Source organism: Fusarium tjaetaba (genome assembly GCF_013396195.1).
Source record: "Fusarium tjaetaba strain NRRL 66243 chromosome Unknown NRRL66243_c0000252, whole genome shotgun sequence".
Taxonomy (NCBI): Eukaryota; Fungi; Ascomycota; class Sordariomycetes; order Hypocreales; family Nectriaceae; genus Fusarium; species Fusarium tjaetaba.
The window spans coordinates 48,654-60,706 of record NW_023501448.1 but is presented as its reverse complement, the minus strand read 5'-3'; the positions used below and the strand labels follow the sequence as shown (position 1 = coordinate 60,706).

Genomic DNA, 12,053 nt, shown 5'->3' with positions numbered 1-12,053 from the left:
CCACCACCACCACCACCACCACTTTATAGCGACTTGGCGTCATCGACCACACACACCAACGATCACCAACTGCAACCCCTCTCTTAAAGTATACGAACAAAAACACACCGAAAAAAGGCATAACGGGCGCGGCGTAAGCGGGGCTGTATTAGAAAAAGGGAACACCCGGGTATTTCGGACACTATTTTATGACTGGGTTTAGGCTTGGATTTGGGAAACAGGACACATCCGCTTATGAAGAGGCATAGGTCGAGAGATTCGAGCAAAAGGAAAGGAACGGAAAGGGAACTGATTTGCGCCATGGAGTTGACATATCGATACCCATGTTTTTACTGTTGTTTTATCTGGGATTTGGACTGGTACCTCACCCATTGATGGCTTAATGACAATAATGGACTATCTTGACAGCAATACTTATTTGAGGACTCTGTCCTAATCTGCATATTGTTCAAGCACTGTTTGTTTGTGGTGATTGGTGTTTTCCTTGAGTGTCTGCTGAAGTTGGTGTACAAAATATTTGGACTGGAATGGGCTTGCGCGTATGTTTCAGGATATGGGAGTTTCTGATGGCGTTGGTAGCTGAAACAAGGATGTATAATAATACGACTTAATAATACCCCGATCTGACATGTTACTAGACTTGTGATGACCCATAACTAACTACCTTGGACATCATTTGCGTTTCTTACTGCACCGCATCAAGCACGAACATGTCCACGTCCAGGCCTTGCTTGATAGATCGCCTCTTACTCGGCATGGTAGCTTATCTTAAGAGTGTAAAATAGCTTGGTGCCTCTGATTACAGTTGGTTACCTAGTAAGAACGTGGAAAACAAGGTTGGTAAGGTGATCAACAGCTTAGGATGAGCAAGCCCTAAAATAATCTAAAGTTATCTAAACTTAATCTAATAAGATTTCTATTGCAGACTATAATTAAGACGCATGACCTTCAATTGCATGCTTTAATAGATAGAAACGAAAACCCAAACACTCTACCAAGATGCTAAAGACCAAAGGGCCAGTTGAGATAATACGAGTACATCATTACGATACAGCCACGGACTTTATGCAGTCGTCCCCCCCCACGGCAAAGCAACTAGATTAAGGAAACTGGCCAATCTTGAGGACCATAGGGGCGCGTGAGAATGGATTCATTGAGATGTATTCCGTTCCGATAGGCTTACAGGTGATGTGAATGCACGAGCGGACCATTCAAGATGAGAGAGATGCTCTGATACGATAGAACCACTTCATCATCGAAACGAGAAATGCCATGTGAGCATCAAGAAAGTGCATGGGGGAGAAATGGGCGTCCAGTGTCCTGAGAGTAAAGTTCTGGCGGGCCGAATACGTGAGGAGAGATGAATATTGAAAGGATATATACATACGGTCAGCTATCTTTTTGATCTTGGCAGCTTTCATTCTTCTCATTTTCTTCTGAATAAAGAGCAACATGGGTATCATACACGCCAACAATCGAGAGTCTGGGGCATTGGACCCAGTGCCAATTCTTTCACAAGATGGTCCGAATCAAGACGACGCTCGCCCAACCGTAGCTCACGACGAGGTCTTTGGCGATATCACAGAAGATGGACCCAACTACCGCGATGTACGTGCTCCCCACAGGTCCTCTGCAGCACCAAATAGTTACTGACGCCAACAGGTTGGTTGGCTAGGCACTTCTGCACTCATGATGAAGACCCAAATCGGACTGGGCATCCTCTCGATCCCGTCGGCGTTTCACACTCTGGGTCTCGTCCCCGGCCTCATATGTCTGCTCGTCATTGGAGGCATCACCACTTGGTCTGACTATATTATTGGGACATTCAAACTTAACCACCGCGAGGTGTACGGTATTGACGATGCAGGCGGTATCTTGTTTGGGCGCTTCGGACGAGAGGTGCTTGGGATCAGCTTTTCTTTGTGTAAGTGAAGTGAAGTGATGTGAAGTGAAGTGATGACGGACGGACGCTCCGAGTTGAGCTCACTGCTGATCATGACTGTCTGTACAACCTAGTTACCATTTTTGCTTCTGCATCGGGAATATTGGGCATCTCTATCAGTTTCAATGCTTTGTCGACGCATGGGACATGCACAGCTACTTTTGTCGCAGTGGCCGCAATAATCGTCTTTCTATGTGCTAGCATCCGCACCCTGGGTCGCATAAGTTGGCTTGCATGGGTGGGAGTGATCTCTCTCCTGGCAGGCGGTACGTTGAATATCTACCATCGTTGTCATTCATACTGACGGAAGAATCAGTCTATGTCGTTACCATAGCCGTCAGCATCCAAGACCGACCCTCAGCAGCTCCAAAGATAAATCTCCAACACGAATGGAAGTCCGACTACCAGCTGTATGGAAAGCCGAGCTTCACGGAAGCAATGTCGGCTCTCTCGACAATGGTCTTTGCCTATGCTGGCACACCCCTGTTTTTCCCTATTGCTGCAGAGATGCGCGACCCTCGCCATTATACCAAAGCGATGCTGCTCTGCCAGTCCGTTGCGACGGCGACATATATCATTGTGGGAGTTATCATCTACTATTACTGTGGCTCCTATGTTGCCTCGCCTGCTCTGGGTTCCGCTGGCAAGACTATTAAGCAAGTTGCTTACGGCCTTGCTTTGCCAGGTCTGATTGTTGGTGCAACCATCAATGCTCATGTAAGTACTTACCTGCTTGATATGATTAAAATTCAGCCTTGAAACAAAATGGGTACTGATACAAAATCTCTATACCTAGGTTACAGGAAAATACGTCTTCGTTCGAGTCCTTCGAGGCTCAAGGCATCTCACAGCCAACACTGTCACTCACTGGGCTACATGGCTAGGCCTGACCTTTTCTGCAGCTTTGTTGGCCTATATCATAGCGAGTGCAATTCCTGTCTTTGGAAGCCTTGTGTCTCTTGTAGGAGCTCTCCTAGGTACTCTGCAAACGTTTCAGCCATATGGTTGCTTCTGGTTATACGATAACTGGAGCGCAGGAAAGCAGGAGAGATCCCTAAAGTGGGGTTTTATGGTTACATGGAGTAGTTTTGTGATTCTCTGGAACATTTCTGATGATTGCTGGAACATATGGATCTGTTATCGGCGTTGTTGACTCTTACAAGGCGTCAGGAGGGTCGGCAGCCTTTTCGTGTGCTGACAATTCCAACTCTGTGTAACTCGTCCAACTCTGGGTAACGAAGGCGACCAAGTATGGCATAGAGATAATATGCACCGCAATGTTATGAGCAATTTATGAGTCGTCTGGATGCTACGTACATCTTATCCTTAGGTAGTTAGGTAGTCTCTGAAAAAGCGGTGCGGTGCGGACTTAAGCAAATTTTCTTATTGCCCTTGCCCCACAATCGTTATCCACGCCTGGCTACCTACGTTAGTGTTACTCAACTCATCCTTATTCTGACTAGTCTTCATCTGTACATTCCCGTGGCCATGTTCTTATTTGTGTCTGTCTGAGCTGCTCAATATCTGATCTGCTGTATGATACGCCATATAGGAGTACTGTCAGAGTGATCGGTCTTATAAGCAAATCGAGTCAGATTATCGGAGCAGAGATATTATATTCGAGGGGATCCAATTTAATGAGGTCATGTCTCTCACCTGGCGCATCTCAGTCAACGGGGAGACTGATAGCCCTGAAGACTATCTCTCAACTGCCTTGGGCGTCATCTTCCCCGACGATATCACGAATCAGCATGGCGATGATGAACACAACCTCTCATATGCCTCACCTCATCTCCCCAAGTCCCTTGTTATCGACCTCGCCGACCCTGTAAAGGAGGATCACCGCAAGCTGTTCTCACACTACCTCTGGAATTCTTCCCTCCTGCTCGCAGAGTTCATCGAGGCCGACTCTCTCAGCATTCCTCTTGAGAACCCTCGTGAGGCACAGGATACCATTTCATTCAACGTGAAGGGGTTGGAGACTCTTGAGCTCGGAGCCGGAACCGCGTTACCGAGTATCATGGGTGGCCTGCTAGGCGCAAAGCGCGTCGTTGCCACAGACTATCCAGCTGAGCCCGTCCTCAAAACCCTTCGCACCAACGTCGCTCGCAACATCCAACCCTCTCTATCACCCGCTGGCGCTGAGGCAACTCCCTCCTCTGCAGTCTCCGTCCAGGGCCATTCCTGGGGTGAGCTCGATGACACTTTCAGCACATCAGCTGCTCACTCGTTCGACCGTGTCATTGCCGCCGATTGTCTCTGGATGCCTTGGCAACACCAGAACCTTCACCGCTCCATCGCCCACTTTCTCAAGCAAATCCCTGAGGCTAGGTGTTGGGTTGTCGCTGGTTTCCATACTGGTCGAACAAAGATGAGCGGGTTTTTTGATGCAGCGGCGCTTCAGAAGTTCGGACTCGAGGTTGAGAGGATCTGGGAGAGAGACTGCAACGGCGAGGAGAGGCCATGGGATACTGAACGTGAGGACGATGTTACGGTGCGCAAGAGGTGGCTCGTCGTCGCTTCGCTGAAGTGGATTTCAACCTCATGAGGCTTATATGAGACTTTGATGAGGAGCCCGGCAATTTCACTGAGCCAGAGGGAAGAGAAGAAGCTTTAAGCATCACGACCATCTCACGCTCGGACTCTAGGAAACACTTCAACTCATCGTGGCGGAGCAAGACACTTGTTCTAGTTGCGTCTTCTCTGTCTCATTGATTGGCTCACCTTGCTGAGAGGACTCGACTCCCGCCCGCAGAATGAGGCGGAGCAACAGCTTCGTAGGGGACGGATACGGAATAAGATGGTAGCTCTCCGTAAAAACAAACAGGGCAGTCGGGTGATGACTGGTTAGAGTCGTGGAGAAGTCATGCCAGGTGAGGAAAAGTAAAAACTGTACGAAGATACAAATGTATTAGATGCATAAGATCACGATATCAAGAATAAACAGGCAATTCCTGAATTACGATGTATATATTCTCGGCACATACGCTTGCTATGTATCCCCCTCTTTATATAATGAAACAGCGCAGCTTCCTCGGCTGGGGACGTATTAGTTCGATGCTTCAATGCTCGGCCCCTTTTCATCAATCTTGGCAACGCGATCGTAGCTCACGCGCAAGTTTTGCGCTCCGCTCAGGGCGCGGGTCAGCATCGCTTCGTGCCGCTCTCCCACAAGACGTTTAAGTGCTCCAACTAAGAAGCCTGCGATAATGTCGACAGACCAGTCATCAGGGATAAGACTGAGTACGTCGTCAATCTCAAACCAGCTGCCAAACCGCTCCAGGAGCGCTCCAGTCTGCTCGACACGATCACTGATATTTTCAAGAGTGAGCAATTCATGGAGGACAACATTGAATAAGCGGCGTTGTTCCTCAAAAGATGGTCGTAGGGATGGAGCAGCGCCAGTTGTGCTTGCACCACCACGTAGACAATATGAAACTGCAGTATCATAGTCACCCAGGTTATGGACCAGCAGGCGTAGGGCATCGTCGTGTTTGCATTCTCGGCCAGCAAGTATAATGGTCTCGGGCACCAAAAGATCATCAGGCAGTTTAGAGATCCGATCTCTGATGGCTGCTGCATCATAGTCATTGGCTTCGCCTAAGAGTTGAAGCAACCTCAAACGGCTGTGCCAGACCTCGTTGTCCTCTGGGGCGTTGTCCCGAAGGAAGTGGCTGTATGCAGGCTTAGGAGGCTGTAAAGCGCGGTATGCCTCATATGTCGCTCTGATCAAAGTTCGGCTCTCCTCAGATGATTCTAGATCATGAACCACCACGTCGAGGTAGTACGCCATCAGGTCGTTGATATACGTGGTATGGCCCTTGCCAAAAACCAAATGTTCGAGGTAATACTTGACTGCATCAGGTGCCTCCTCTCGTAAGATTGCAACGGCTTGCGCTGGCTCAAATTTGGGTGCTCGTCCCTTGTCTTCAGTAAAAACTTGGACACCAAGCTTTGGGTTGCGATTTGCAAGCCACACACCATATTCTTGGACAAGAGCCTGGCTGCTGATCTTGGTCAGATACTCACGAACTCGCTGTTCCCCCTCACGGAGTTCCTGCCCTACGTCCTGCTCGCCTTCGATGATCCGCCTCCAAGTGGCCAGAACATCTCCTGACAGTTTCCGGCTCTGGTACAGGCGACTTAGCACGAAGAGTCGATGGTATGTTTCGAGTAAATCAACTGCACGGTCAAAGCAGTCGACACCCTTATCTACAATCTCGTATAGCTCAGATCTCACAACGCCCCCCTTACCCAACCCCTTGGGTGAGTGTTGATCAATCTCGAGAAGGACGAGCAGCAACGCCGCATCAACTGTATGAAACACTTCTCTCTCGTCGGCCACACTGCCGAACCCTTTCTTCTTGCGCCATGTTCCAAGAAATCTTCGAATAAAGTGCATCGTCCTCGGCTCCAGTGTCCCAATACTGTCCTTAGATGTCATCTGGAACTCCCTGCTTCTGAGGTAAGCATCGGCGGTTCTTCTGACGCCGCCATATATCCAGATACCGCGTGAGCCTTCTATTATTTCGTTTCGAACGCTAGGAATCAAGGAAAGGACCACTCTGGGGTCAAGACCACTCTCGATTAGCACTTCTTCAAGAGCTTTTACGTCTTTTTCCGTAAACTGCTTATCTTCAGGAGACTTCAGCAAGTTCGTCAAAAGCAAGATGCCAGCTTTCTGCCGTATATATCCATAAGTCATAAATTCCAACTCGCTTTGGGGTTCTCGGCCCCTGACGGAGTTGATAGTGGTGAATATTGCCTGTCTGTCCAGCTCGGCGGGGCTAAAAACATCTCCAACGCAAGCTGCTTCCAAGGCGGCATCAAGTTGTATAAGTAAAGGATTGCGAATAGCCCACCAGATGCGGCTTCCACTCCAGACTGCCAATCTTGCCTCAGCCTTGGCAAGTTGTCGAGCAAATTCCTCGCCCTCTGCATTGCGATTTGCCTCCCACTCTTCTGGTAATGATTCTTCGTCTTGTGAGTCAATGTTTCTGTCAAAAAGTTCCTTCTCTTTTGAGAGATGTTCTATTGACAGTGCTGTCCTCGAGTCTGGTGTCTTGGCTGAAGATGAAGGATCCGGGGTGCCAGGCGATATTGAAACAGAGAAAGGAGTGTATCGCCTTTGCGATAATTTCTGAACAATCTCATCGAATCGCGTTTCTTCGCTGCCAGCAAGCGAACGAATGCCGTAGACCCCATCAGCCTCTCTGGCCGTCAACCAGAACTTCTGTGGGTTTGGGTCCGAACCCGCATCAAATCTTTGAATCTCTAGTCCATATTCCAAGCCTTTCTTTTCTCTCGTCATCGAGGCCAGAACATAACCGTCTTCTTCCTGCATTGAAGATGGCTGTGACGAGTTAGCATTTAAAGGCGGGCTATCTACGACGACCTCCTTGGGGTATCTGGTAAACTCGAGAGTAGGCCTCGTGGGATCGCCATCCAGGTTCACAAACATGCCGATTCCGGGCTCCAGGGGGTCAGTTCCAGTAACAATCAGGAATTCGTCAGGAGTCGGAGAAGTGATGTGAGGCTTTAGAAAGACGGACCCAGGCCTTGGTCGAGGGTCCGTAGACTGAGAAGGTGTGCCGGATGGTGACGGGGCAGCTGGGAGAGGTTTATCGAGTGAAGGAGGATTTGGTGTTGAAGCTCTCTCCATTGATGGCCTGGGGCTTGTCGACGGTTGCGGCGAGGTGTTGCGGCCAAGGAAATCTTCACCCTCGTTGCCGCGATGATCTTGTCGACGGATACTATCCAATATTGAGCCCCCCAAGCTCGTGCTCCGACTATGGCTTGGGACTTCGCTAGACGTGCGGTTTCCGGCAGAAGAGGAGCTTCTAAGCAGCCCACTTGTTGTGTCCGCTCCAATCCTTTGAGCATGTCCAATTTCACTGGGCGAAGTTGTTTCTTCCAAGGATGAAATGCTCATCAAGGGAATCTTGAGCTGTTGTTCCACATCAATAAGCGCATACGACTTAGAGTCCGCGACACAAGCGATTGAGTCCCTACGGACTGAGAGTGTGCTTCCAGAGAAGTCGATTTTCTATATTATGTGAGTGGTGGACAATCACTCCATGCGCTGATACGTACCTTAAAAGCGCGCGCGTCCTCGCCTACACGCACAACCTGGATCTTTCGCATAAGAGAGAGGAGGATAGTGACACCTCCACCCCTCTCTGCACTTCCATCGTCGAGCAAGGGCTCATTCAAATCAACACCACCTATCCAACTACAGTTCTTGACTAGAGTTGTTCCAAAAACGGGGCTAAGTTCGGGCAGGGAATAGAAAGTGACGGTCCAATTGCAAAGGATACACGCTTTGCCGACACGAGGTAGTAGGAGGATTTGCTGAACGCCGGGTCGCGAGTTCGGAGTGCCTGGAGTTTCGACATATTGAGGACATAGTCGAGATGCGAGGATATAAACGGGCTGCCCCGATCGATCGTTTGGGTCTGGTGGAATTTGTACGAAGTGAAGTAGCTCGGAGGCAGATGTGCCAACGTACAGATTCGCATCTGCATGTGCAAAGGTCAACTGTGAGCGCAAACACTCAGTATCAATGCCGGAACTACTTACCTAGATAATCTATGCAGTTGATCTTGATATCATCTTTGGAGCCGTCTGCAGATAGTGGCACCTCATCCAATAAAGTCCTGAGAACATAAGGGCCAACCTCGCGACTGGTACTGGTTAGCCCTGGGCTTGTAATTGAAGGCCCATCGCCTGAGCCATCTGATGTCATAGCGGCGTTGTTATCAACAGCATCATTTGAGCGAACAGCGCATGTCGTGTTTGCCTCTGCGGATTCGAAAAGGTTGTATCCAGGCACCCGAGGCTGGCTGGCGTATGTTGACATCAATCAAGTGGATCTACGTACCTGAAGCTCTGGGAGCTGACGGGACCTAGGTACCTTGAGTGGATAGTCGCCGGGCTTAATTAGTGTCTATGTTCACTGACCTGCAAGGCTGCGGGGGATCAGTCCATGGAACTGCCCCTGGAACCTTGGCGTTATCAGCCTGACAGCTCTTGTGGCCAATAAGCTTGTTATGACACGCGCAACCTGGCCGCAAGTTATCGAGGAGGGAGACGAAACACATTCCTTCCTATTCATCAGCACAACCTCATGGCCCCCATTTAACCACAACAGCAACGACCTCCTACGACCATTGAACGACAGCATCAACTGCAAAACACTCGCTTTAACACATCCGCGGCGTTCGAGGCTGCCATATCCACTCCTTTGCGCCGCCCCTGATCGCCAGCTCAATACAACGCCATGACTGACGCAGCCGTCGAGGCTGCTCTGGCGAGCACAACCGAAGCCCCTACACCTGCACCCACCTTTGAAGGAGAGAACAAGTTTCAGCATGCGATATCAGCATGGAGAAGTACGGTTTCCAGCGAACACCAGTTGTAGCAGTTACTGACAGATTGCCTGGATAGCCATCGATCTCACAACCCTAGTCTCGACTCTCGACAATACAGCTTCAGACATTGTCGCATACCAGCGGGACTCAACTGTCCAACGTAAAGAACTCGCCCAAAAGACCAAAGAATTCCGGAAGCTCGATGATTCGGCCAAGCTTACAGAAATCAAGGGGCTATTGAAATGTACAAGCAATATCCTATCATATACTGATACAGACTAACATCATCGCAGCCTATCAGACCTTTATCGACCTCCTTACGAACCACTCCAAGTCTGTGAACTCGGCATTTCTTCAAACATATGCATCTTTCTCTGATGCTCCCGATCCGTATCCACTTCTTGAGGCCTCAGTTGATTCTATGCTCTTGTCCGAAGATACCTTACCAAAGATTACCGAAGAAAACCAGCACCTCCAAGAGAACGTCTCGAAACTTTCAAGTCAATTGGAAGAGACCGAATCAAAGCTCCAGAATGAACGAAAGGTTCGAAGAGAGCTGGAGGACAACCTAGAGAAACGTGTTAAGGAAGTTGAGACGTCATGGAACGCTGTGCTAGAGGAGAAGACAGATAACTGGGAGGCCAAGGAGAAGGCATTGGAAGATAAGCTGGAGAAGCAGGAGCGTCTTCTGACCGAGATGCGCGCAAGTTATGAGGTTAATCAGCGCCTGGGCAAGAATGGCGACGACCAGGAGGCTCATCGCAACAATGTTTCGAGCGCTGAGCTTGAGATGCTCCATGCAGATTTGGATCGCACAAGCTCTCGCCTAGCCGAGGTTGAGGCACGAAACGAACAAATGCGACTGGAGCTGGCACAAGCCAAGTCATCAGCCCAACAGCAACCTGAGACAAGTCTTGAGGACGATCCTGGATATATGCGTGTGAGGTCAGAGAACCAGTCCATGATCCGCAAGCTGGATGCCGCTCGTGTGGAGAAGGAGGGTCTCAAACGAGAACTGGATGGCAAGTTGCGATCTATTGAAAGAGAGGTGAACATTCTCAAGGAGGAGAGGGATACCTTGAAGAGCAAGGTTCAAAAATGGAGTGACTACGAGGATATCAAGCAGGAGCTTGAGGTTCTCAAAAGTATTGAGTTCTCCACAGGTGATGATGACGAAGTAAGAGAGCACCTTGAGGCAAAGGATGCGGAGGGTAATTCTCTGGAGAAGCTTCTCTTGGCGCGAAACAAGAAGTTGGGCGATGAGTTGACGGTGCTACGTGTTTCGCATAACGATTTGCAAAGTCAATTGGAGGATCTTCAAGAGGAACTCTCGAAAACTAACGCCGAATTGGAGAGAGCCCAGAAGCTCAACCAGAAACTGGAGAGTGATTTGGAGGCAATCCAAGAAGAGGGTGCCAACGCATTCCCATCTGGTGCATCTGTAGCTGGAACATATGTCACCCGGGCAATGGGCCGCAAGAGTGGCAGAATCTCACCAACATCATCAATCATTAGTGGTATGGATCCTCGCATGGGAGGAGGCGAGCCCGGCGAACGAGTCTATGGAGGAGGCTCGGGCATGTTGCCCATGGTCACGGCCCAGCGAGACCGTTACAAGAAGAAGAATGCAGAACTTGAGGAAGAACTGTCAGATACGCACCGAACAGTCTCGCAGCTTCGCCAGGAAGTCGCAGCGCTTCAGAAGGATAACCTGAATCTCTACGAGAAGACAAGATATGTTTCGACATACAACCGAGGAGGAGGTGCAGCGACATCGTCGGCGTACGGGGCGAATCCAAACCCATCAACAGTGTCGATTGGCGAAACGGGCAATCCTGGTATCGCTATGGACCGATACCGCCAGGCATACGAGTCCAATATTTCTCCGTTTGCAGCTTTCCGTGGGCGAGAGTCTGCTCGAGCCTACAAACGGATGAGTCTACCAGAACGCGCAGTCTACTCATTGACGCGCACAGTACTTGCTTCGCGAACTAGCCGAAACTTGTTTGCTGCATACTGCGTAGCACTCCATTTGCTGGTGTTTGTAACATTGTATTGGCTCAGTTCGTCAGATGTCCAGCGGGTAACCCATCTTGAGTCCGCCGCGGCAGCGGCAGCTGGAGTTGCCGGGGCCTCACTTGGCAGTCCAATGGACGGGGCGCCTAAAGATCCTGCCAAGTAGAGGGCGATGCGCCGTCTTGTTTTGTAAGTGTTTTGCTCAAAAGCCGGAAAGGGAATGTGTCAATGAATCTCCGCGGGAGATGGAACTGTATCAATATCAGGATAGACCTGCGTTAAGACCGGGTCGGCAGTGGAGTCATTGGATACTGTATCTGAGATCTCGTGCTATGTGCTGTACATATCAGGGAAGCAAGCGATATCTCGTGCGTTTGAAGCGAGATCCATGCCATATCATGCCAAGAGGGATGGTATTATTGTGTTGGGTGGAGAGTACCTTGAATTAGACCATAACATGATCCACCTAAGCAACCCCCTCAAGAGAAAATCAAGTAAACATGTGACAGACTTGTTCTAGACAGCCTCTGAGGTCCGCTAAAACATGCAAGTCATGATGTCGATAGAAGCTTGGCTATATTCGTCTTGATGTGCGAAAATAGCCCGTCCCAATAAGAGGGGTCGCGGGGCCAGTTGCTATTTTCTGCAGCCGCTGGCCGCCTATCGCGGCCCGCAGACATGCATGATCCGCGGTCCAATCAGAGACTCGGAGGCTGGCGGCAAGC

The 12,053-nt window shown here is 49.7% G+C and overlaps 3 protein-coding genes across 3 annotated transcripts; 2 read left to right on the top strand and 1 right to left on the bottom strand.

Annotated features, from left to right (window-relative positions):
* Positions 1-1,452: 1,452 nt before the first annotated feature.
* Positions 1,453-4,490, top strand: FTJAE_10720 (neutral amino acid permease; the record flags this gene model as incomplete). Its single annotated transcript, XM_037343590.1, has 5 exons — positions 1,453-1,608; positions 1,663-1,924; positions 2,113-2,208; positions 2,259-2,659; positions 3,495-4,490. 5 exons carry the CDS (start codon positions 1,453-1,455, stop codon positions 4,488-4,490), a joined length of 1,911 nt encoding a protein of 636 aa, XP_037202243.1.
* A 501-nt stretch (positions 4,491-4,991) lies between these two features.
* On the bottom strand, positions 4,992-9,042 carry FTJAE_10719 (TGF beta receptor associated 1; the record flags this gene model as incomplete). Its single annotated transcript, XM_037343588.1, has 5 exons — positions 4,992-7,988; positions 8,036-8,460; positions 8,522-8,780; positions 8,823-8,847; positions 8,903-9,042. 5 exons carry the CDS (start codon positions 9,040-9,042, stop codon positions 4,992-4,994), a joined length of 3,846 nt encoding a protein of 1,281 aa, XP_037202242.1.
* Positions 9,043-9,221: 179 nt separating this feature from the next.
* FTJAE_10718 (homeobox cut-like) lies at positions 9,222-11,494 on the top strand (the record flags this gene model as incomplete). The annotated part of the gene is made up of 3 exons (XM_037343587.1): positions 9,222-9,333; positions 9,389-9,556; positions 9,606-11,494. The coding sequence occupies 3 exons, from the start codon at positions 9,222-9,224 to the stop codon at positions 11,492-11,494; spliced, it is 2,169 nt and encodes a 722-aa protein (XP_037202241.1).
* Positions 11,495-12,053: the final 559 nt, after the last annotated feature.